Source organism: Ipomoea nil, unplaced genomic scaffold, assembly GCF_001879475.1.
Source record: "Ipomoea nil cultivar Tokyo-kokei standard unplaced genomic scaffold, Asagao_1.1 scaffold0382, whole genome shotgun sequence".
Classification (NCBI taxonomy): Eukaryota; Viridiplantae; Streptophyta; class Magnoliopsida; order Solanales; family Convolvulaceae; genus Ipomoea; species Ipomoea nil.
In genome coordinates this window covers 303,952-330,128 of record NW_017616810.1, presented here as the reverse complement: position 1 = coordinate 330,128, position 26,177 = coordinate 303,952, and the positions used below count along the sequence as shown (strand labels likewise).

General features: G+C 36.0%; 1 protein-coding gene across 1 annotated transcript; it reads left to right on the top strand.

The window, feature by feature from the left end:
- The first annotated feature begins 1,334 nt into the window (after positions 1-1,334).
- On the top strand, positions 1,335-20,510 carry LOC109171868 (protein VAC14 homolog). The gene is made up of 20 exons (XM_019320945.1): positions 1,335-1,850; positions 1,967-2,080; positions 2,164-2,229; positions 4,256-4,345; positions 4,436-4,555; positions 6,853-6,881; positions 6,966-7,108; positions 7,223-7,317; positions 7,939-8,025; positions 8,293-8,400; positions 8,565-8,656; positions 8,851-8,932; positions 9,667-9,732; positions 15,584-15,699; positions 15,792-15,912; positions 16,035-16,196; positions 16,318-16,446; positions 17,991-18,059; positions 19,227-19,523; positions 20,012-20,510. The coding sequence occupies exons 1-20, from the start codon at positions 1,755-1,757 to the stop codon at positions 20,132-20,134; spliced, it is 2,205 nt and encodes a 734-aa protein (XP_019176490.1). The 5' UTR covers positions 1,335-1,754; the 3' UTR covers positions 20,135-20,510.
- The last annotated feature ends 5,667 nt before the right edge of the window (positions 20,511-26,177 follow it).

Sequence of the window (26,177 nt, the reverse complement as noted above, 5' to 3'; positions counted from 1 at the left end):
AATTTAATTAATAATAAAATAGGAAAAAGCACGAGATAAGGTGGCCAGGTGGGGTGGGTACATGTCCTTTTTCCTACCAAACATGGAGTAATTAAAGTGGATGAAGAAAATGCAATAAACCATTGGGCCTACCAATATAATTAAGGATAATTTCACTTTATTATAGTCAAATTTAGATTACATGCATAATAACAAATGTTTTTTTACATTAAAAAAAAAACATGTTACATCATCTCACGTTAACTTTATAGATATTATTGTTGATAGAGTGGTATTTAAATTATGATAAAACATTTTCTCATGAATTAACTTTTACAGTATAGTTAGTATTTTGGTTTGACTATTGCAATGATACCTCTAGAGCTACATAGTCTCGATAAGAGCTCATACTATGAGAGAAAGAGCTACATAATGCCGAGAAAAGCCAAAGAGACAAATACACAAAAATGACATAAAGCTTCAATATGAGACTTTGTGAGAAGTTAACCCTTCGATTCAAACAAGAATTCGTCTCTTTATGAAGTTAGTAAAATGATTCCAATTTTTGAATGAGAATTATTTTAGTTATGCCACAAACTGATAAACATAAAGACGGTAATCATAATCCTAGTTTGCCACAATATATTCACTTCTTTATAAGATCGTGTTCACATGATAACAATATCTAATCTATCCATCTATGATGGCTGAAAATTAATGAAAAATCGTAATGTTTTTGTAATTACAATCATACATTTAGAAATGTCACTCAATTTAGAAATGAATTGTGTGTGCACGAGAAGACACTACATGATTCCCACCACCTTCCTCCTCCTCCATGTCATCATCATATTCATCACTTGGTATTGACGTGTTTGGCTATGAGAAAAATTACGTAATGAACCTTCTAATCGCAACTCCAATATATATATATATATATATATATATATATATATATATATATATGAGCAATATTTGGTGCGACTACTATTTCCCGTGTAGTCGTTCAATTGTGCACTATTATGTATGCACAAATGTATTATTACATGTTTGAAAATGTTTTAAGGTGTAATATATTTACTTAGCCCCACTCAGCTTGTAATATATATATATATATATATATATATATATATATATATATATATATATATATAATATTCCGTTATATATCAAAATTTATACGGAATACTTCCAAAGTTGTTTTTTTTTTTTTTTACTCTAACACATATAAATAAATAAAAAAAAATCTATGAAAGAAAATGAAAGCTTTTTTTGTTTTTTTTTTTAATTTTTTTTTTATTACACATAAAATAAAATTGAATATCCTCCCATGGGAATGGGGTATTGCAAAATATATGTTCCTGTGAAATGACCGCGAAGGTTACAGCTTCACATGTCACGCCGTCGCTGGCCATCAAAGTTTTGAACCGTTAGAGAGAACGCAGCAGCCTCTTCTGCGACTTCTCGTACCTTGAGAAAAATCGCGCACTGTTCTTCTCCCTCTCCGTCTCTTTCTTTCCATATCAGAACAAACACAAAAACCAAAAGCAAAATATAACAAAGAAATTTCGATTTTTCAATCAATCAATCAATCAATCATTTTTGGGAAATTTTAATCAATCCTCGATCCCGCACTGTTACGTGCTTCTATTTTCTACATGTGTATATGACTACGTAGATTGGGGACGAAGGGATGTTTCGGTTCCTGCAAGAGAAGATCAGGAAGCGGATTTGATTTTCTCTCTAGGGTTTTGTAGGCATTTTTTTGGGGGGCTATGTCCACTGCGAAGGCGTCGTCTGTGATCCCGTCTGTGGTTCTGAGGAGCATCTCCGATAAGCTCTACGAGAAGCGCAAGAATGCGGCTCTCGAGGTACCATTTCGGATTTTTTTTTTTTTTTTTTGGTGTTTGTTTTTACTTGATGGGATTTCGAAAGCTGTGAGTTTCCGGTAGATTTTACGTTGATTTTTTGGGTTTGATTCGTGCAGGTGGAAGGGATTGTGAAGCAATTGGTAGCGGCGGCTGATCACGACAAGATTAATGCCGTGATCCATTTGTTGACCCATGAGTTTACCTACTCTCCCCAAGCAAATCACCGGAAAGTAAGTTTTGCATTCAGTTTGCATTTATGGTGGATTTCTGTTTTGTGTAGTGACGGTTGATTTTGTGTGGGTTCTTGGTTTAGGGAGGATTGATAGGTTTAGCTGCCGCAACTGTGGGTTTGACTACTGAAGCAGCACAGCATCTTGAGGTGGGCAATGATGCATTTTTCAAGTTTATATATAATTCTCACATTTTGGTTAATGTTTATGCCAGGCTGTTTATGACATTTTAGTAAATGCATTGATCTTGGTGCCTGTTTTGGTATTTTTAAGATTGTATAACATATTACATTGGTGGACAGTGATTATACCCAGCGAATGGTTAAGGTCATGCTACACTTTTGTTGTCTAAGGAAAGGAATACTAATAGTAACCTTTGAAAAATTAATGATTCTGATGCCATTTGAGCAAAGAGTAAGTCTGTAGGATTAGCAACTCATGCTGTAAGTTAAAGGGCTGGGCTTACAGAGTACTAGAAACTATTCTAGAAGTGTTCATATCTGCAGTAGGAAGATCACTAGACTTTTATAGTAAAGTACTTTTATTCAATTTTAATTCGTTGATATTGGCATTCGTCGATATTGGCTCTCAATAATTTGAATATTGCATATTCATTCATTTTCCATATTTCTAAATAAACCTAACTCAGACTTCCTCTTTTAGGTATTTTCTTTCCATGCTTGGAATGGACAGAAAAATCATTTCTTTCTATTTTTAACAGGTGGATTCAGGAACTTTGGTGATAGTGGCAATTCAAACACAATGTTAAGACAAAACTATAAGTCAGATTTAAGTACAAGTGTTTTTCATGTGTTTTTTAGTCCAAATAATATTATGGGTTCAAAATGTCACGGACTTGTTCCTTCTAATGACGTCATGTGTGGTCTTAACTATTCTTTCCCTCGCAATAGCTAAGTCAGCCTCGATCGACCCTCGAAAGTGATGCTAAGTTGATGATGGGATGGCTAAGGAAAAACAAGAACTTCTCAACGAAGATTAAAAAAGAACTCAAAAACTTTGTAAGGAACTCGGATTACTTCAACTCATGGATGGATACAAGTGAGCCCCATGAGGGGTATTTATAGTCATTCCACCTCCTCAATGGAAGGTGGAGATTTACTTGATCTAATGGCTAATAATCTAGCTCTAGAACCTTCTCTAAATCTCTACGCAACTAAGAGGATTCTATAGGGTTCTAGAATATTCTAAGGATCTCTACAACTACTAGTATTATATACATGCTTCTAGAAAATTCTATAAACTATGGGAAAGTTCAAGAAAGGTCTAGGAGGATGTAGGAAACCTCGGGAATTTGTAGCAAAGTGCCTCGTGCTTTACAAAAACCTCAATTTTAGGAAAGTGTAGACTTGTGCAAATTGCTTTAATTTCAAGTTTCTTCAATTTATTTTTAAAACTTGGAAAAAAATTTGGGCAAGTGCCCCCACAGCTTATAATGTAATTCCTTCACTACCATTTTTCTGATGGCATTTTGTCATCTAGACGCTAAAGTTCTTCCCGGACCATTCCTTTATAGATGAAGCCAAAAAAATGCTAATCTTTTTTTTTTTTTTTTGTTTTTGTTTTTGTTTTGTTTTGTTTTGTTTTTTGTTTTTTTGTTTTTTTGTTTTTGTTTTTTTTTTTTTTTAAATACTGCTAATATAGCTTATAAGTATATAACTATGATGGACATATATTGTATGTTGCTGGAACTAGTCTGGTTGTAGGCAGTGTCAAGATTTCTTCTTAGTGTGGTCAGCTTTAGCTTGGTTACCATACTATATATGTTAAACATATGTATTCATAGCATATTGAAATGAGTTAATCTCTGCTAATTAATGGAATTTCTATAGTTTGTATAATTTTGAAAATTTGCAGAATAGTAATTCCAATATTCATTATTGACCCCACTCCTTTTTTGTTTCCAAATTTTGAGTGGGGTCAAATTATGATAATTGATATCTAAAGGGCTAATTTGCAAAACTTTAAACAAAGGGCCTTGAAATATCCAGTGGCACCTGACTATACTGGTAATAATACTAATACATTTGAACTACATCTACATGAGCAGTTGTCAGCTGCTGCCTCATAACATTGTTTTATAAGTGGGTGTGTGTTGCATAAGAGAAAATTTTCCTCTTGATGGGTTTTATATCTCTTCTGCATGTGGTTTGCCAGAAAATAGTACCACCAGTCCTCAATTCCTTTTCTGATCAAGATAGCAGAGTTCGCTATTATGCTTGTGAAGCCCTGTATAACATAGCCAAGGTGAGGGAAAGAGTATTGATTTTATGCCTCTTTATATCATCTGATTTTTGTATTTTTCACCTCCTTTTTATGATTTATGATGTCTTGCAGGTCGTAAGAGGAGATTTTATTGTGTTTTTCAATGAGATCTTTGATGCTTTGTGCAAACTCTCAGCAGACTCAGATTCCAGTGTGCAAAGTGCTGCACATCTTTTAGATAGACTTGTGAAGGTATGAGTTAGTAGTCATATGGCCTTTTTGAAAGGTTTCTTCCTTGAAGCTATTTATGGAAGGATGCAGGAATTATAAAATTATTAATATTATAATATACAATAAAAAGGATACAGTGAAGCAGACAACCAAATTTGATTCATTTATTAAATCTGATAAGTCATATAATATAAAATTCTGGGTGAGAGATTGTATATTGGCTTAGGTGTTTCAATTCAATAATGGATGATCCATTAAAGTCTATTCTGGGAGCTAGTTATCTTGTCTGGAGATTGATATAAAGTATGTGAAGAAGAGATATAGAGTATACACTTTTTGTGATCATCAAAGTTTAGGTTAGATATAACTTACTGGTCATCTATGTTTAACAACTTGAAAATCGTGACTAATGTTTTTATTTGATTTCAATATCTTCACTGCCCTAATTTCTGGTACAAGTTATTTGGTAAATTTCTGTTATTTAGGTATTTTGATCACACTAAAAATGAAACCCAAACCAGAATTTCAAAAATTATCCTTACCTCAGTCTGTTGCGCCTCTGTGCAACACTCGTGTTTCCTAAGATTGCCAGAAGTGTCATAGAGAATTTGGATGTTGTTGATTCTGAACCAAATCAAAACATTAATAACTGTTTCCTAAGTTCTTAAACATTGATGACCATATTGTAATTTAGCTCAAATTTTGATGACTAAAAACCTAAGGTTTGTATAAGCTTGGAAAAGAAACATATGATAGTGCACCCATACAAAGGTGTTTGATGGGTTTCAAGGAAAAGGGAGTATCGCTAGTGGGGTTATGGGAAGCTACCTGCTGGATAATGGTGTTCAAAGTGACTAGAGCTGAAGTTGCTTGGGCTATGTTTTCCTGGGGTAAATAGGGCTACATGGATTGTGTTCATTGTCTAGTGCTGGACGGTGTTTTCAGTAATTACTTAATTTGAAAATGGGTAGAGCTAAAACTGAGCAGATGCATTTTGAGTGCAACTAACAGTAGAAAAAATAGTTTGACTTGGATGGAAAGAATAATACTCAAATTGCATGTATTTATGATAACTTGGTTTTACATTCCATAAAGACTGAAAGTTTGATGGTGTAAAATAACAAAGGAATAAGGGTCAAATAGGCCATCGAACTACACACAAAAATACAATTAGGCCACTGAACTCAAAAAACATGCAATTGGGTCCTTGAATAGCGCAAAATAATGCAATTAACCCAAAAGTGACCTACTTACCTGGAGTGGAGGTTATTTTATTAAAATAATACTTTTTTATTATATTAAATAACTGTAAATAAATAAAATAAAAATAAAATTAAAAAAAAAAAAAACGCATCGTCTCCAGGCCGCCGGAGACGATGCGTTTTCCGGCAGCCTGGAGACGTTCCATGCCGGAGAAGAAGGGATGACTAGGGACGTCGTCCCTTCTTCTCCGTAATAGTCCTTCGTCTCCACGCCGGAGACGAAGTCCTTCGTCTCCAGGCCGGAGACGAAGGGCTCCCTTCGTCTCCAGGCCGGAGACGAAGGGACGTCTTCGTCTCCAGGCTGCCGGAGACGCTTCGTCTCCGGCGGCCTGGAGACGAGGCTTTTTTTGTTTTTTTTAATAAATTTTGTTATTTAGAAATATTTAATAAAATAAAAAATTATTATTTTAATAAAATAACCTCCACTTCAGGTAAGCAGGTCACTTTTGGGTTCAATTGCTTCATTTTGCGTTGTTCAGGGACCTAATTGCATGTTTTTTGAGTTCAGTGGCCCAATTGCATTTTCGTGTGTAGTTCGATGGCTAATTTGACCCTTATTCCAATAACAAATTAAGGCCAATTCGATGAAGTGTATAAGCTTGATCAAAATTTTATTTGATGATAGAGTTCCTGTAAAGGTGAAAAGAAAAATTCTATGTAGCTGAGAGGATTAGGCAATTGAAGATGTGGATTGGATATGGGAAAGATGTGCTAGGTCAATGATTTTAGAATGACAATAACATCAGCAAGAGGTGGGAGGGAGAGTGTAACACAAAGAAATAAAATCATAATCTATGAGTTAGGCATGGGTGCCAGTGCTAGAAAGTTTGATGTTCATTCTTTTTATTAAAGAAAGTTGGGTGTTTTACTCTGTTCTCCTTCCCCTCAATTGCATTCTGCTGGATCAAACGGTTTTTTGGTTGGGTAAAAACATTGTGACTTGAAAGTGCTACCTTCAATACAATGCAATGGATTCTGTACTCTATCTAGCAATTATTTTTACATTGTTTATATATCCTGACATGCAATGTTCTCCTCTACCTCCATTAAATGCAGGATATTGTCACTGAGAGTGATCAATTCAGGTGTGGTGAACTTGTTCCTATGTCTTATTGCTCTTTGAGTTCAGCAATATGACATTGAACAGTTTCAGTTTTTTTCTGTGTCAGCATTGAAGAATTTATACCATTGTTGAGAGAACGGATGAATGTCCTCAATCCTTATGTGCGGCAATTTTTGGTCGGGTGGATCACAGTATTAGACAGTGTTCCAGATATAGATATGCTTGGTTTCCTTCCTGATTTCCTTGATGGTATTGACACCATTCTCACAGTTTGAGGATGACAATTTTGCATGTGATTTTGTTTTATTTTTTTAACTTTTAGTAACTCACAGACGTGATTTTTCTTGCTCCACTCAACTGCAGGTTTATTTAATATGCTAAGTGATACTAGCCATGAAATACGACAACAGGCTGATTCTGCTCTTTCAGAGTTTCTTCAGGAAATTAAGAACTCTCCAGTAAGAATTTTCATCTTGAAGAAAAATGAACTTTTCGGTTATGGTGGTGAACATTCATTTTATGGAATGTGGAATCTTGCAAGTTGCTTTGTATCTTCTGTGCTTGTTTGGCTAAATATTTGGGGCTTATCTACTCCAATTGTCAGAAGCTATGCCAAACACTAAATAATCCAAAGTTAAGGTTATTAAAAATGTTTTTCTATTGTGTATCCATGGTCACCAATTAAGAGATTTTTGTAATTTCAACAAACACTAGGTCAACTATGAAATTTCATCTATGAAAAATTGCTACAGATATGTTGATGATCAATATTTGACCATGTTACGTGCTTAGCTTTAGATATGTACCAGATGAGAAAATAACAAAGATTATCATTCACCATTAGTAGTAACAAAATGTTTGTGCTTCATAGAATAGGGGCCCATCCGCTAGGGATGGCATACTTGTTGCTCTCTTTTTGGTAAATATATGTTGTGTGGATTAGCGGCCCAAGTTTTGTGTTGGGAGAAAGTAATTGGACAGTTTTGTTTATGAAAAGAAAATAGTACAATGTATATTGACTAAGTGGCAATCTCTGGGATTACCTTATATTTTCCGACTCAAAAAGTTTTTGCTTTAAGTCTGTAGATTATGGTCGTATGGCTGAGATATTGGTGCAGAGGGCTGCTGCACCTGATGAATTTACTCGGCTGACAGCTATCACTTGGGTAAGGATACTAGAACATGCTTTGCTGCATGTTTTGTTTATATTGATGTCTTTATAGTTTATATGCATTGTTTAGCTGGGCTGGTGGGAATTGTGATCTGTTACACATGCTTCGCTGCATGTTTTGTTTGTATTGATGTCATTATATGCATTGTTTAACTGGGCTGGTGGGAAGTGCTATGTGTTACTTTTTCTCCCTATGAATCAGTGTACAATTGCACTACCTTACCTTGCTTAAGTTGGTTTCAACACAGTCTTTTCTGTTCAGATAAATGAGTTTGTAAAACTTGGTCGGGATCAACTGGTTCCTTATTATGCTGATATTCTGGGAGCAATTTTGCCTAGTATTGCTGATAAAGAAGAAAAGATACGAGTTGTAAGTTAATATGTTCCTTTCGTTTTTAATGGAGATTTCTGTGATTTTTTTTTTTTTTTTTTTCAGTCATATTACTAATAGTCTGTGTATTGCTTCCTTCTCATCATGAAAATCTTAGTTACTTTTCCCATGTATTATTCCTTCTATCTTGTTCTTCTTTTCAGGTTGCTTGTGAAACCAATGATGAACTTCGATCAATCAAGGCTGTTCCATCTGAGGGATTTGATGTTGGAGCAATTCTAACCGTTGCTAGGAGGTATAGATGTTTTAGAGAGTGAAATGCTGGTTTCGCTTTTGGATTTTATTCCTTTGAGTCTCTCTTGCCTAAAATGTCACCATGTGGAAATATGGAATTATTGTTCTTATCCATCTGTGGTCTCCGGGTGTTTTTTGCCATTAGTGATATGGCATTCTGTGATAATGAGCTCTTTGTTTGGATCTCTATGTCAGACAGTTGTCTAGTGAATTTGAGGCAACACGGATCGAAGCATTGCACTGGATGGCAACCTTACTAACAAGACATCGCCCGGAGGTAATTTGGAAATCTTAGCTTGCATTTTTATTTATTGTTATGGCATTATGCTCCTAAAGGAACCTGGTGCCTATTGGGTATGGGAGCACTATAAGCTTATACTTTGACATGGATGCTAATGCTATATGGATAGACTCATTTGATAAGCATATAACCCTTCTATGAGCAAATGCATCTCAAATTTATGATGCTTCAGAATTCATGCTTCTTGCACAAGATATTATTTAAACTTTACCTATATTTCACAAGGAACTGTAATTACATGATTAATGAATTATCTCCTAGAAGACTTGAAAGAGGTTAATGAGCGACTTTTGGGCAGGTTTGCTATGCTTTGTTAAACAAAAGAGAATCTTCTATTCCTCCTGGGATCCTGTCACTATTTCAGCCACTGATATGGAATAATGATGCCTTGTAATCATGATTTTTTGTACATGACATGATTTGCTCAACAAATTGACTTAATTATGGTTCTGGGTGTATCATAATATTAGAGTTGTTTTAGCTTCATGATGAGCTTGCCTAGCTAGGAACACTATGATATGAGCTTGGAAATATTCTCCATATCTGCTTCACATTTTCAAATGATGCAATTTTATGGAATATTTTTTTGGATTTTGACAATTTTGATTAAGGCAGTATACAGAATCTTCAATCTCAATATATTTTTCATTGTCGCTTTTACAACACTGGGCGAGATAAGCATTCACTGCATAGTTTTATTTTTGAAACAGGTCTTGGTTTTTCTAAATGATGTTTTCGACACCCTTCTAAAGGCTCTCTCAGATCCATCTGATAAGGTATATTCTTCTACAGTTGTACTGCTCCCCTTTCCGGTTTTGTCCTGATTATATTGTTAAGTTGCTGATGTCGTTTTTATATCTGATGGTCAGTGTAATGTTAGATATTGTTGAAAAGGAAGCTAAAAGGAACCTGAACATCTTCTTGTTATTCCATCTTACCAAGAACAACACATTACAGGACATTATATAGGAAGATAACAAGTATTGGGAAGGGACATAAAGGGTCTTCCCAAGGAAAAACTATTCAACTCCCAAAGACTTAAAAGCATAATAAATAACCCTGCAGAATAGGCTGCTCATATTCCAAGATAGGCTGCTCATATTCCAACACTCCCCCTCAAGCTGGAGCGTATAAATCAAATGCTCCCAGCTTGCTACAAATATACCCAATTCTAGGTCCACGAAGAGATTTGGTGAGAACATCAGCAAGTTGATCGTTTGACCCAACAAATGTGGTAACAATGACTCCGGATGCAACCTTCTCGCGTATAAAGTGACAGTCAACCTCAATATGTTTGGTCCTTTCATGGTAGACAGGATTGGAGGCAATATGTAGAGCTGCTTGATTGTCACAAACAAGTTTCATAGGTCCAAGCTTGCAGAAATTGAGTTCTGTGAGAAGTTGCTTAACCCAAATTAGTTCACAAATCCCTAATGCCATTGCTCGATATTCTGCCTCTGCGCTTGACCGTGCAACCACATCTTGTTTCTTGCTTTTCCAAGAAACCAAATTCCCTCCAAATAGGACACAATATCCTGATGTCGATCTCCTATCCCAAGGACACCCAGCCCAATCTGCATCTGTGTAACCAACAATTTCTGTATTTCCATGATCTTTATAAAGTAATCCTGTACCTGGGGATCTCTTCACATATCTTAAAATTCTGATAGCTGCATCCCAATGGCTTTGGCATGGCTCTTGTAGAAACTGACTAACAACGCTTACAGCAAATGAGAGATCTGGACGAGTGATAGTCAAGTATAATAGCTTGCCGACTAATCTTCGGTAACTGCTTGGGTCGGATAGAGGCTCCCCCTGACCTGGAAGAAGTTTAACATTCGGATCCATGGGTGTGTCAACTGGCTTGCTATCTGTCATACCTGTTTCTTCAAGGATGTCCAAAGCATATTTCCGTTGTGACATATAAATACCTTGTTTAGATTGGGCCACTTCAATACCAAGGAAATACTTCAACTTTCCAAGATCCTTTGTCTCAAAATGCTGAAACAAATGTCTTTTAAGTTCGTTTATTCCCTCCATATCATCCCCTGTGATAACAATGTCATCAACATATACTACCAGATATATGCTTTTTCCAAATAGGTGTCTATAGAAGACAGAGTGATCAGCTTTGCTTTGATTCATGCCAAATTGTTGGATCACATCACTAAATCTCCCAAACCAAGCACGAGGAGATTGCTTTAAACCATAGAGGGACCGTTTGAGACGACAAACAAGGTTAGTTCCAGTCTTAGCTACAAAGCCAGGGGGCTGCTCCATATACACTTCTTCCTTCAAGTCCCCATGCAAGAAAGCATTTTTGATATCCAACTGATACAGGGACCAGTTACGATTAGCTGCCATTGAGAGGAAGAGACGAATAGATGTGATCTTAGCAACTGGTGAGAAGGTATCTGTGTAGTCAATGCCAAAAATCTGTGTATACCCTTTAGCAACAAGTCGGGCCTTGAGTCTATCAACTTGTCCATTTGGACCAACTTTCACATTATACACCCATCTACAACCAACCACAGTTTTTCCAAGGGGTAAAGGAACTAACTCTCAGGTCCCAGAGGAATGAAGTGCTTCCATTTCATCAATCATTGCTTGCTTCCATCCAGGATGAATTAATGCTTCTTTGACACTTTTTGGAATAGAAACAGTAGATAAACTAGTAATGAAAGCACAATATGATGGAGACAATCTCTTTTGTGTAAGAAAATTATAAATGGGATAAGGATTCCGAGTGGACCTTTTACCTACTCGACTGGCAATGGGAGAGCTTGTTGTGGTGCTTTGGACCGTGTCAGTGGGCAACGTTGATGTGGGACATGAATCAACTAAAGGTCCATCCTCTTGGGAACCTGGACGATTGCGCCGCTGATAGGTGTACAAGAAAGGTGAACTGTGTCCTTCTTGAATGGTTGGCATTGGTATAGTTCTTTCAGGAACAGTAGGGGACACGGGCTCTGTAAAGGTAGGAACAGGGAGAACTTCTGTGACTTCAAGTGGTTCCCCCAAGAAGTCAGATTCATCAACTGAGGTGGAAGAGAAAAAGGGCGTAGTTTCAAAAAAGGTGACATCAAAGGAGGTGTAGAAACGGTGTGTTTTAGGGCAATAACACTTAAAGCCTTTTTGGAGACGGGAATACCCAATGAACACACATTTTATTGCCTTGGCATCAAGTTTGTCACGTCCTGGAGAGCTATCATGGACAAAGCAAGTACTTCCAAAGATCCGTAACGGGAGTTTATAGACAGGTTCCTGTGGAAGTAAAAGATTAAGAGGAATTTTCCCTTGCAACACAGAAGAAGGCATTCGATTTATTAGGTAGCAAGAGTGAAGTATAGCATCCCCCCAAAATTTCTTAGGAACCTTGTGGTGAATGAGCAAGGTGCGGGCTGTGTCAACAAGATGTCGAATTTTTCGTTCAGCAACACCATTTTGTTGAGGAGTCCTAGCACAAGAAGACTCATGCAATATCCCATGTGAGGAGAAGAACGAAGTGAATGAGTCAGAAAAATACTCCTTAGCATTATCACTTCGTAAGACCTTTAGAGATACCCCAAATTGATTCACAATTTCATTGTAGAATTTTTTAAACACATCAAATAGTTCAAAACGATTTTTCATTAAGAAGACCCAACTGCATCGAGAGAAATCATCAATGAAAACAACAAAATATAGGAACCCCAAGGTAGTTGAAACACGACAAGGTCCCCAAACATCAGAATGAACTAAACAAAAAGGTTTATCAGCCCTCCTATTCATTTTACTAGGGTATGAGGCTCTTGAGTGTTTTCCAAGTTGACAAGACTCACATTCTATTTCCTTTAAACTGGACAAACCAGGAACAAGTTGTCTTAATTTATTGATGTTAGGATGCCCAAGGCGACAATGGCTAAGAAAAGGTGAAACAGTAGCGGTGCAAGCTGTGTTGTTATCGGTAGAACCTAGAAGATAGTAGAGCCCTCGTGATTCATGTCCCGTACCAATCGTCTCCCTTGTCTGTCGGTCCTGAATAACCACAGAATTAGAAGAAAAAGTACCCAAGCAATTTAGAGAGTGAGTGAGACGATGGACTGAAATTAAATTGAAAGGACATCTGGGAATGTAAAGAACATTCAATAAAGAGAAAGAATGGATGGAAACTTTCCCAATCCCCTTAGCTTTTCCTTTTGATCCATCACCAAAAGTAACATATGGAAGAGAATCCGAGAACTCAATTTGGGAGAAAAGAGAAGGGTTACCGGATATGTGATCGGTGGCTCCAGAGTCGAGGACCCAAACTGAGTTTGATTGTGAAGCAAGGGCAGTGTGAGAGATATCGGGAGAAATGGTTGTTTTGGCACCCTTTAATTGCAAGAATTCTGCATACTCAGCTTTTGAGATAACTTGTGTGCTTGAGTCTGCAGTATTTGGATTCCCAGATTGAGCTATATTAACCATAGTTGGTTTCCCATGGAGTTTCCAACAAACCTCACGGGTGTGTCCTGGTTTGTTGCAAAAGTCACAAAAACGAGAGGAATTACGTCCTCCACCTCGGCCCCCTCGGTTACTTCCACGACCTCTTCCTCTATGATAGCTTTGAGTAGTAAGAGCAGAGTGATCAACAATGGTTGAGGATGGTGTATTTTCTTTATAAATAGAAGAGACTTGAAGAAGTCTTTTGAACATTTCTTTGGTGTTTGGAACATTTCCATCACCACCATTACGGACTTGCTCAAATTCTGGTTCAAGCTTGGCAAGGGTAAGGACAACAAAGAACTTGTCACGTTGAGTAAGTTGCTCTTCTGGTGATCCCCCAATAGGCATGAGCTTGTTAAATTCAGCCATAAGTCCTTGGATTTTTCCCAGAAATTTCTCCATTGACATCTCTGATTTTTTGATATTTAGTATCTCACTAACAATGAAATAAAAACGAGAGATATCATTTGTATAAAGGGATTGAGCTTGTTTCCATACTGAAAAACAGGTTTTAAATGGTCTAAACATAGGAATCAGGTCAGGGGCAAGAGACTGCCATAATAGACTGCAGAGTTGGGCATCAACTCTCTCCCAAATATCTTTTTCATGCTGAATCTGTTCTGCTATAGTAGTGAGATGGTCAACAACTCCTTGACCCATAAACCATAGTTCAACTGCTGATGCCCAATCTTGATAATTTTGGGAACCAATGAGTTTCTCACTGGTGATAGTTATGCTCCCTGAAAGATTTGGAACATAGACTCTAGGCTGAACAGGAAGGATAGTATTTTGGGTACTGTTTATGATTACCTCTTCTGCCATACTGATCAGAAAAATGTGAGAAAAACAGTGTAGGCAGTGAGCGGTTGCAGCACCAGTTATGCCAAAGGAGCTCTCAGGAAAAAAAAAGGAATATTTTAGAAGAAGTAGGCAGTGAGTAGTTGCTGTGAAGGAGAGAAGATTTTCAGGCCACAAGAGGATGGCTCTGATACCATGTTGAAAAGGAAGCTAAAAGGAACCTGAACATCTTCTTGTTATTCCATCTTACCAAGAACAACACATTACAGGACATTATATAGGAAGATAACAAGTATTGGGAAGGGACATAAAGGGTCTTCCCAAGGAAAAACTATTCAACTCCCAAAGACTTAAAAACATAATAAATAACCCTGCAGAATAGGCTGCTCATATTCCAAGATAGGCTGCTCATATTCCAACAGATATAATTTCTAATGTTATTTGGGATAGGTTCTAAATTACATTTCTTGGTAATATTATTCAGCATAGTTAATAAATTACTTTTATGATATTACTCATTTTAATTTCTTAAGTACATATCTTTCTAATGTTATTCTGCTTAATTCTGATGTGGATCAACTATTGACAACTCAGTTTGGAAATGTAAAATAGGGAAAATCCTGCTTCTATAAATCCATGTTGACATTTGGATCATAATATAATCCTTTTCTGGTTGCTGAATTGTGATAAGCAATCTGGGAATATGTTGTGTCAATGCTATGCAAGGAGCCAAGGACAGTAGTGTGCTTTGGTAGTAGTTATTGGGTTTGGTTAGATATGTTCTTATATTTGAAAGCTTATCAGTACTTTCCTCTATTCCTGAGATTAATTCATGTGAATTTCAATGTAAATCAGAAACTTCACTTGTTCCCAGATGAAATGCCAGATAAAAAGTAATATTGACTTGTGCCAGCATAGAGTCTGCATATAGTGGTTTGGAAATGATAGCTATAGTAGGTAAAAGAAAATGCCATAAGCATTTTGTTGTTCCTTCTGGTTGAGTTTTTTTTAGGTAATTCTGGCAAATGTTTCGTTTCGTTGGTGACTCCTTTAACCTTCATTGTACTTTGTCCCTTGTAAATCCATAGATCTTTGTTGTTTTAAATGTGTTTTTGATATCTATGCACTCTATTGGCATGGATTGTCTTGATGTAACAAATGAACACGGATTGTCCTTATGTGTCTCATATGAATGAATTTAAGCTTTTGCTATCTCTCAGTAGAGGCGGTGTTGACACTTTGTGCTTCAATAGGTTGAGAAAGTATAGATGAATAGATACTACAATGTAATAGAGTCAGTAGCTTTAAAAAAAAAAGCTTTTGCTATCTTTGAAGCACTTTTCTCATTTCATCTCATTCCAGGTAGTGCTTCTGGTGCTTGATGTGCATGCATGTGTTGCTAAAGATCCACAACACTTCCGTCAACTTGTAGTTTTCTTGGTCCATAATTTTCGAATTGATCATTCTCTCCTGGAGAAGTGAGTGTGTGCTGAACTTTAGCAGCCTAATGTTTCTAGTGTGTGTATCCAGTATATCGTGTTGGCATCTTATTTTCTAAATTTCGATCCAGACGTGGTGCTTTGATAGTTCGAAGACTCTGTGTGCTTCTGGATGCTGAAAGAGTTTATAGGGAACTTTCTACAATACTTGAGGGGGATTCAGATTTGGATTTTGCATCGATGATGGTTCAGGTTTTTCTATTTTACAAGACACTTTAGTGATGATTATTGTAATGTGCTTGTATTTGTATGGAAGTTCCCTTTTTTTTTTGGGCGTAATTTATTTATTATGTTAATTTTTTTATCTGTTTCAGGCTTTGAACATGATTTTGCTTACTTCATCTGAATTGTCTGGCCTCCGTGATCTTCTTAAACAATCATTGGTGAATGGTACTGGGAAAGATCTTTTTCTTTCTTTGTATGCTTCATGGTGTCATTCTCCAATGGCCATAATAAGCCTCTGCTTCTTAGCACAAGTATGTAACTCTGGAGGATCATTTTCGAATGATTTCCCTTCTTGGGGTTTTGTTCTTTCCACGGTTTTCTTCTCTAACAATTTTTCTCCTTATGTTTGCTGCTTTTGGAACTGCTTTACAGGCATATCAGCATGCTAGTTCTCTCATTCAATCTCTGGTCGAGGAGGACATCAATGTGAAGTTTTTGGTTCAACTTGACAAGTTTATCAACCTTCTGGAGACTCCCACGTTTGCGTACTTGAGGCTGCAGGTGCCTTAGTTTTCTCCTAGAAATGTTTGTTTGTGAGCAATTTTTCACCGGCTTTTTTGTATTTTTGCATTTTTAAATTCTTTTTCGATTGTTTTTTGGTAAGTTTATAGAAAATCACCAAGGGGGGGTGCAACCCAAGACATGCCCTTGCCCTTAAAAGAAAGACTGGTCACCGTATTCATAACCCTTGTAGATATAGTTCATAGGAAAATATTACATGTACTCCCATTCTCTACTCCCACACTTAAAACATTTGATGTAGACACTTTTATAGGGGCCCACATGAAGAAAATGACCTATCAGAGCCCGTCACATCAGGGAGTAAATTTGATGGAGTGTAAGATTTCGGAGTACATGTAGTAGAACTCTAGTTCATATGGGCCCTGTTTGGTAAATGGCTGTTAGCTGATTGGGTTAATTAGAGAGTATAACTAGTTGATAACATTAGTTGATTGTAGAAAAGTGTTTGGTAAATTAGCTGTTAGCTGATAGCTGTTTGGTATAACTTCTTTTCTCAAAAAGCTAATTGAAAAAGTTGCTTTGAGTAACTTTTTGAATTTTAGCATTTTGGAGTACAAAAAGCTAATTAACCAAACACTTATATTGATTTTTAAACCAAGTCAAACAACTAATAGTGGTCAAATAAGCTAAAATTGGCCTATAGGCTAACTATTTTGCCAAACAGGGCCCATCCGAGGACTTGTGCATAGTCTCCTACGGGGAATTCTCTCCCCTTCCACAGTTCCACCTAACCTACTTTTGAGCTATCGGAAGTTAAAGACTTTGGGATGTGATGCATTGCTATGTTAATTTAGTTATTATGTTAAATGGTCAAATATGCTCTCCTACTTTTAGCAAAATTGCATTTGGGCACCTCAACTAATAAAATGCGATTAAGTGTTTGAACTTCTAATTTCTTATAATATTAACAAATTTGGGCAATTAGGTTCCAATATTGACAAATGGATAATGAGCCATTTAAATATATCGACAGTTCCTTGACTTCCTTCTAGCAAGATTAAAACTTAATTGCCAAGTCGATATATTTAAATTGATTTTTATCCATCTGTTAACTTTAAAACCTAATTTGCTTGAATTTGAAGGTTCGTAATGATTATCGCACAAAATTGGAATTTCAAAGAGCCTGAATTGCACTATTTTTAGTTGAGAAGCCGAGTTGCATTTTGACTAATAAAAGTAGGATGGCGTATTTTACCCTTTTCCTTAACTTATAAAATAAATGTGAACTTTAACGTCCATGCACTTCACTTTATCATTAAGAACTTTACTATGTTGGGTATAAACTTGCCATTTTCCTTCACTTCCCAAAGCCTCCGAAAGAATAGTATTTAATTGTTGTACTCAACATGTATATCTTATGTAATTTATTTACTCTGTACTATTTTGCTGGAGGAATATTAGTGGTTTCGTTTTCAGATTTTAGGAGTTGTAATGTGTGCAAATTGCTGTTCTGTTAGTCTGTTAGCGTGGTCATCTTCACTAATAAAATTGGTGTAAATCATATTCGTCACTGTTTTCTTCAGCTTCTTGAACCTGGAAGATACATCTGGTTGTTAAAAGCCTTGTATGGTTTGCTGATGCTGCTACCCCAGGTGTGTTATGGAGTATTCTGTTGATATATACATACATATGTGGTGTGTATTTTTATATATTTATTTTTCTTCTTGTCTCACTAAAACGGATTCTGTATCCATAAAAAATAAAACAAATTTGTTGAATATTCATAAATGTGATTAGTGAAGTCTTGGAGATTGTATAGAATGACAAATAACTGCTTATGATTTTTTTTTTTTTAAAAAGGAAGAACGATAATAGAAATTGTGTAACTGTTCCCTTGTTTTTTTTGGTTAATCAAGAAATAACAGTTTGAAATTTATTTAAATGCTCTCTCCGTCTCACTTTATGCTTTTAGTTTAAACAGCAAGGACAAGGACTAATTAATTTTTTTTTTTCTACTCGAGCTTTGATGAACGATATTAAAAACATAATAAAGCACATGTTTTCATATTTTTAAAATGGCAAATTCTCCTGTGAGAGTCTCACGGATCTCAATCAGTGAGATGGGTCGGGTTAGGAGAATTTGGATCTTATGGTATATGGATTTAGACATTTAGTAATATTATTTCCTACAAACTGTTAACTGTCTATTATAGTTTTGCTATAAAGTACGGAGTATTACATTTATACTATAAAGGATTATATATATGGCTTAACGTATTGATTATATTTGTAATTATGCTATGTAATGACACTATTTCATGCAAATTGTCTATTATAGTTTTCCTTTAGGGGCCATTTTGTTCACAGAATGTTAGATTACCTTAGGGAATGTGAGATTGCTGGGAATGTTACATTCCTGTGTTTGGTTTAGGGGGTTATGTTTTTATGTTATAGTACTTTAATTCTGTTATGTTATTACTTTATATTTCTTGCAAATTGTCTATTATTTTGAAGTACTACATTTATGATATAAAGTATTGATTATATTTGCAATTCTGTTATGACTTATTTTTATTAGATCTGTCCCGTCTCACGGGAGACCAACCCTTTAAAAATATATATAGAAGAAAATAGCATGACCAAATGAAAAATTTTGTTGACCCAAATGTAGTGGAAAAATAAACTGTGATAGAGAGTAAATATTATTGTGCCTTAATAGGAACGAGGTCCAGTACAATTATGAGAATGCAACTTTGATGTAATTCTGATAGTTGGTGTCTTTCTGAGTACTGAGTTTCTATACTTTCCTATTTGTGCAGCAAAGTGCAGCCTTCAAAATTCTTCGGACCCGGTTGAAAACTGTGCCTGCATACTCTTTTAGTGGGGATCAACTTAGCCAAGCATCATCGGGGAATCCTTATTTTCAGACTAGTCATTCAAGGGGCGACTCACGCACTTCAATTGATGGTAATTTTAGTGAAGATTCAAACGATATGCACAACGGAATAAATTTCTCCACAAGGCTGCAGCTGTTTGAACACATCCAACATATGCACCGTATGCATTCGAAGTCACAGGAGTCGTTCTCACGTTGCAGTCCTAATTCATCGTCAAAGGTTTGTTATACTTGATTGTGGCTATTTAACAATGGATCTAAATTTCTCGAAATTTGGCTAGTTTTTTGCGGTTAATTATGTTGGTTACTAAAGCAAATTGTTTGAAGCCATAGTTATTCATTCTTTCCAAAAGGTTGAACCCCAACCCTAAGGGCCCCCCACACCCCGGTCCGACAGAGCATCTGGGAGGATGTAAATCATGAACCACAGAGGCTAGACCTTTGCTTACTGCGCACAAGGAGCCTCCCTCACTTTGAGAGGTTGCTCCCACACTGCCGCTGGTGAGACTCGATTCCTGGTCATTCTTTCCAACTTTCACCTCTATGACCAGTTGAGCTGCCCATGCGGGCAAGCCATAGTTATTCATAGATAGCTATATGTAGTCATCCCTGATATACTATTCTGGTAACATGTCACCATAGTTACTGTCCTAAATCTCGATCGTACTATCAGTGGCTTCCCTAACATGTGTTTTGTTCTCAAATCAGAACGCCAATTCTGTTCAGGAGTTGCAAGGGACTGAAGACTCCAAACGACCTGACCCAAAGCCAGACTTGAATGGGCCGTCATCAAGATCGTCACGCAAAGGCCCTGGACAGTTGCTGATTTGATTGCTTTGCTTTTGCTTGCTTGCACTCCTGATGGGAGGAGGGAGGAGGTCCAATTATACAAAAATTTTGGGGTATTCCAATTGAGTTTTGGTATAATTTGTAAATTGTATATCCTGACATTTGTCTTTTTGAACTTATGGAAGGTTGAAATGGTGGGGAAATCATCAGGTATTGGTTATATAGAATTGTTCCCAAGCTATTTTTTTTTAAAATTTATTATTTTTCCCTAGTGAACAAGTAAGCTCATGTGGTTATGTTATTTTTATTGAAAACCATATGGGCAGTAGGTAGTTGTGTAGGACATTACATCCAAGTTTGTTTTATTCATAATTCTTATATTTCAATGGTTTAGAATAAAAGTTTATGTGTATCATAATCCCCTTTATTCTGAAGAATTGCCTTCTTCATTCAGGCAATTTGCCGTTTTTAGCTGTTTTTCTTGGGTGTATCCAGGCTTCCACCGTTGGACCCAATGATTAATTCTCTCGCTGAATTGTAGGCACCTCTTTTGAGTGAGACAGTTGGCCTGGTGATTTAAAGCTGCTCCAAGATAATTAAGGTTGTCATGGCACATGAGTCGGGTTGGATTGGGTTCATGATATTTTGATTGATTTTTTTTTTTTTTGAGTACATATTTTGATTGATTTAGTTTATCTGTATTTTAACATTTTTTTTCCATAAAATTAAAATAAAAATTAGTTTTTTTTTTCCATAAAATTAAAAATAAAAATTAGCCCATGCCCATCAACGGAAGGAAAATATGTAAAGGACGTTTGGGACTTGCGTTTTAAGTCTGCCCCCAATGTCCTCGTCTGTATAATTTTTTTTATAGAAATAATATCAAATGCAAGTACGACTTGCGTTTGAAGTATTGTATACCTCAGTTGCATTTCCTAAATGTGTTTGAGGTATACTTGTAGTATACAGTAAAACGCATCTCGCAAATGAAATGATGAAAGGGAAAATGGAAGAGGGGTAACCAATGCATCTTCGTCAAGCACGAAATCGGCGGGAGGTTTTGACAGCAGCAGTGGGTGGTAACGTTCGGAAGATGCCGCCCCTCTTTCGTAAAATTCGAGCTCAACATCTTCGTCAATCACCTCGGCTTCCAGAGCAGTACTACTACTGGACCTCTTATTTTTCTTTGTTTTGGAATTTGTTCTCTTCTTCACCGGTGTCCGTATATACTCATGTCCGGCGGCGTATCGGTATCTTAAACGCATGCGGCAGTTGCGTTTAACGTATACAACGTTGAACGCATTTGCGAGGTGCGTTTTACTGTATACTACAAGTATACGTTAGACGCATTTAGGAAATGCATTTGAGGTATACGATACCTCAAACGCAAGCTGTACTTGCGTTTGAGATTATTTTTTTAAAAAAAAATTATACGGACGAGGACATTTGGGATAGACCTAAAACGCAAGTCTCAAACGTCCTTTACAACAGATGAAAAGGAAAGAAAAGGAAAAAAAAAAAGAAAAAGAAAATGAAAGAATTACAAAAGATGAGAGAAAAGAAAATAAATGGAAAGAAAACAAAAGAAAAGAAGAGAGAGAAAGAAAAGTACTCTGCTTGAAGGCAATGATGGCTTGGCATTTGTCAGGACTAACCTCAACAACGCAGGTGTCAGCGGTACAAGAGGCACCCTAGTCCGGGCTGAACGGTGGCTGGGCAGGATTTATCAAATCCGTTGACCTAGTCAGGCTTGCTGGCCAATAATAGCTGAGTCCCTTCTAGGCTCCGGGTGGGGCAGGTCATATATGATTGGGGTTGCCTTGTTTTTCGTGTCTGCCTGGTATTTCCTTATACACTGGCTATTGAAACATGATTATGAGCTGTATTGGTTTAGGAAATGTGGCGTTGCTTGTTCTGTCACGTTTTCGTTTTGCAAGTCTTTCCTTGGCTTCTGAGGTATTGCTGGTCTTAAGCTTGTTTGGTTTTGCCCTTGTGGGTTTCTTTAAATAGACCACGCCTCAACGTTGGTGCAAGCGGTAAGAAATTGCATCCTAGCCTGGGCTGAACGGTGACCGGGTAGAGATTTATCAAATCCGTTGGCGGTTTGTCTAGGCTTGCTGCTGGCCCATAGTAGCTAATCCCGTTAGGGTTCTGGTTACTAAGATATTGGTGCTACTTGGGTGGACTGATGATATTGGCTGGCCTATATGTGGCCTGTGTGCTTTATTTGGTGGCTTGCGTGCCATTTATTAGTTTTTTGGGCCTGCGTGCCTCCTTTGTGGTTTGTTTGCCTTGTGCTGATAGTTGGGCAACTGTTGTTGTGTATTTCCGCCCTTGTGAGATAGCCCCAGCAGCCATTATGCTGCCGGATATCTTACAAAATGGGCTAGCAATCTTGGAGGTTTTGGCTAGCAAATAGATTTATTTTGACGGGACATGGGCGTGAAGCGTTGCGACCGTGTCGGCACTGTTGCATCGTTTCATTGTGGTGCAGAGTCGCGGCATTGCAACTTTGTGGTGGTGCGGCATGGTGGCGCACTAGTACATGATGGCACGCAGGTACAACTATTCTCCTAGAAACAGCCGTTGTGCTGCTGGTTTTTGCGAAAATTGGTGCGACGCCGATAGGGGGATTCTGCGCCTCCATTTCAGCACCCCTTTTATTTATTTATTTATTTTTCTTCATTTATTATTCCTTTGATCTGGCCTATTAGTTGGGCTTGGGTCTATTATTTTATTCTTTCATTCTTTAGGCTTGGCCTGTTAAGGCTGGGTCCATCCTTTATTTTAGTTTCTTTATATTAGTATAGGCTCAATCTCAAGGGCTGAGTATGTGTTATGGTCACGTTTGGACCATCAGTTGTAAGACTTTTTAATTCCTTTGCTTAATAAAGTATATATATATATATATATATATATAACTTTTTGATTAAAAAAAAAACGTCCTTTACATATTTTTGTCAAAAAATATACAGACACACATTTTGAGAAATGCATGTTCCCATATACACATTTCAGTCATTTACTATATGTTCATAATTACTGAGCTATATGTTCATAATTATAAAACTATATATTCATAATTTTTGAACTTCATATTCAAAATTATTGAATCTCTATATTCATAATTACAGAACTATATGTTTATAATTATGTTCACAACTTTATATCCATAATTATGAACAGTTTTGGAACTGTGTCCACCTTGCAAAGTAGACACGGTTCTACAGCATAATTTGCCTCAAATAAGGGGTTGGAATGGACTAAACCTCTCCAACCCCTTAACCCAAACAAGATAACTAAAAATAGAAAATGGTGCTAGTGAACATAATTTCTAAATTGAGAAAACATAGAATGAAAATAGAGAAATGAAATATCAAGAAAAGAAAAACAGAGAATTGAAAGAAATACAAAGCGTCTATACTACATAAATTTAGATCAATCAACATCGATAATATTTCACAAAAGAAAAATTAGGTACAACATAATACAAAAGGTGATTGTCTTCAAATAATAAGTATCCTTTCAAAAAAAATAATAATAAGTAAGTATTAAATACAACACTATTGAATTTTTTTTTTTTATTGACTTAAGTACCTAACTAACAAGTCATCAAATTTTCATTAAATATAAAAATTGATGTATTTCTACAATTTATTCTTTTCATATTTGATTCAACAATCAAATCCAAAGTTATAGTTGTTGGGATGATGGAGAAATAGCTGAATATAGCACTCACTTCCATCATCTAGAAATCTTTTACTTCCAATCATGAAAAATAAAGGATTTGAGTGGGCAATTCACTTCAGATACCCCCTCTCCTCCCCCCACCCCCCCCCCCCCCCCCCAAAAAAAAAAGAAAAAAAAAAAGAAAAAAGTAATGAGTAGTAAGGAAATGAATAAAGAAAAGGATGGAGTGATTGGTGGAGTGGAGAGACATGGTGAAAATGACAGCCATTTCTTCACAATATCATACTACCATGGAGCCCTAATGGTATTCCTTCTTTCATTCTCAATCCTTCATCTTCTTCATCACAATGAAGATGCATTAATAACTTCAATTCCAATTAAATTCAAATAATATAAATATACTATATATATTGCATCAATATATAGGCCCTGTTTGATAACATATTTAGCTTATCAGTCAATTTTAACTTATTTGACCACTATTAGTTGTTTGACTTGGTTAAACAATCAGTATGCGTGTTTGTTTAATTAGCTTTTTGTAACAATTTATTGCTCCAAAATGCTAAAATTCAAAAAGATGCTCGAAGCAGTTTTTTCGATCAGCATTTTGAAAAAGTCATTTTGCATGTAATCAACTATCAACTAACAGCTAATTTACCAAACACTTTTCTACAATCAGCTAATTGCTATCAACTAATCAAACTCACTAACCCAATTAGCTAACAACTATTTACCAAACACCCCGTAGTTGAATCATTGACTTAACTTAACCCAAAAAGTCTCATAATTTTTCTTGAACTTTCAAGTTAAAATCAGGTCTCGATCTAATTTCTTCGCATTAGCTATGCTCATGAATACCTTTAGAGGTTGTATTGGATCCCTAGGATCATTAACATTCACCAACACTCTACATAACAAATCTAATTACGGTCTAAAAAATTATATATATAATTTTTTCTCTCGAAATTTCATGTAAAAGTCACCAAATTTAATTATATTTTTATTCCTTTTTCTTATATTATATTAATCATGATTACGTTAGACCAAGAAACTAAACTAAAATGATATTATTATATACTATACGTCTATACTTCTTATGTATTGTCTCTTTCACCCAATATATTATTGGCAATTATTGATCATCATATAGAAGGCTAATGGTGGACCTCATCATCATCCACACATTCTTCTCTTTTTTTTTTCTTTTTTTATTTTTTTATTTTTTTATTTTTTATTTTTTACGTAATCCAATATACTTCCGTATTATTTAAATTTGCAATCAAATTATTAAATCTAACTTGTATCAAATTAAAATTTAAATCCTACTTTACTGTAAAATAGTTGACCACACTCCTCGATCTCCCTGTATTCTTATATATAACTATAATTTCTATTGTTAATTTATCCACTTTCTCTGAAAGTTTTGATAATCAGAAATAAAAATAAAAATAAAAATAAAGAGCAAATTGTCGACATTCATAACAGTGAAGAGCTCATTCATAGTCATCAAGCTTATCAGTAAAGTGGGAGCATCTCTAGAGGTGTGGGAGCGTGCAAATTTTTATGTGGACCATAACAAAAAGTACATTTTTAATATACTAAATGTACATTATTTTTGTACTGAATGTACATTATACAATATAATATACACTTATTACAAAAATAATATACATCTCCTGAATATAATGTACATTATTTTTGTGTTGAATGTACATTATTTTATAGTATACAAAATATGGTCCACACAACTTGTATGGATCATGATCCACACAATAATGATTGAGCTTTGCTCACACAGGCTTAATTTAATGGTTCAATATGCCATATTTGAGAGAAGAGAGCAGTGTTTGAATCTCGGTAGCGACAATATTGTGGAGATTATGTTTAAAGTACTGGGCATATCACTTGTGCACATCGACATTTGGTCCTGTGTGCTGAGTCATTGAGTCACCATAATTTATATACTTCCAAATGCTATATCGGACCAGGATCTGGGGCCTTGAGGTTCGGAATTCAACCTTTTCGGAAAAGAAGTAAAGTGGGACCGGAGCATCTATCACACTGTCGTGATGAACCTATCAACTATTTATATGCAAGAGACAAGGGAAAAAGATGCTCTTTTTCATATTCCACAGGCAAGGAAAAACATGAAGAGGAACAAGTTAAGAAGATAACGATGATATTATTGGATGTTTTTTCCCAAAGACAAAGATTGATGTTTTGTGACATAAATTGACGACTTTTGTTGTCACTTTTCGCCGCAATTTTATCTGAAATTGCCCATAGAACTTTGGGTTTCCTGTTGGCTATCTAGTGGCTGGCTGGCTAGTGACATGTTGATAGCCAGATGAATGGATCATTTCATTTCTCACCAAAGAAAATAAAATAAAATATG

Excerpts from the sequence above, each read along its gene's own strand:
- LOC109171868 (XM_019320945.1), top strand. The coding sequence starts at position 1,755 with ATGTCCACTGCGAAGGCGTCGTCTGTGATCCCGTCTGTGGTTCTGAGG. Across the intron at positions 2,081-2,163 it reads CCCAAGCAAATCACCGGAAA|GGAGGATTGATAGGTTTAGC; the intron begins GTAAGTTTTGCA and ends TTCTTGGTTTAG. Across the intron at positions 15,700-15,791 it reads GATCATTCTCTCCTGGAGAA|ACGTGGTGCTTTGATAGTTC; the intron begins GTGAGTGTGTGC and ends ATTTCGATCCAG.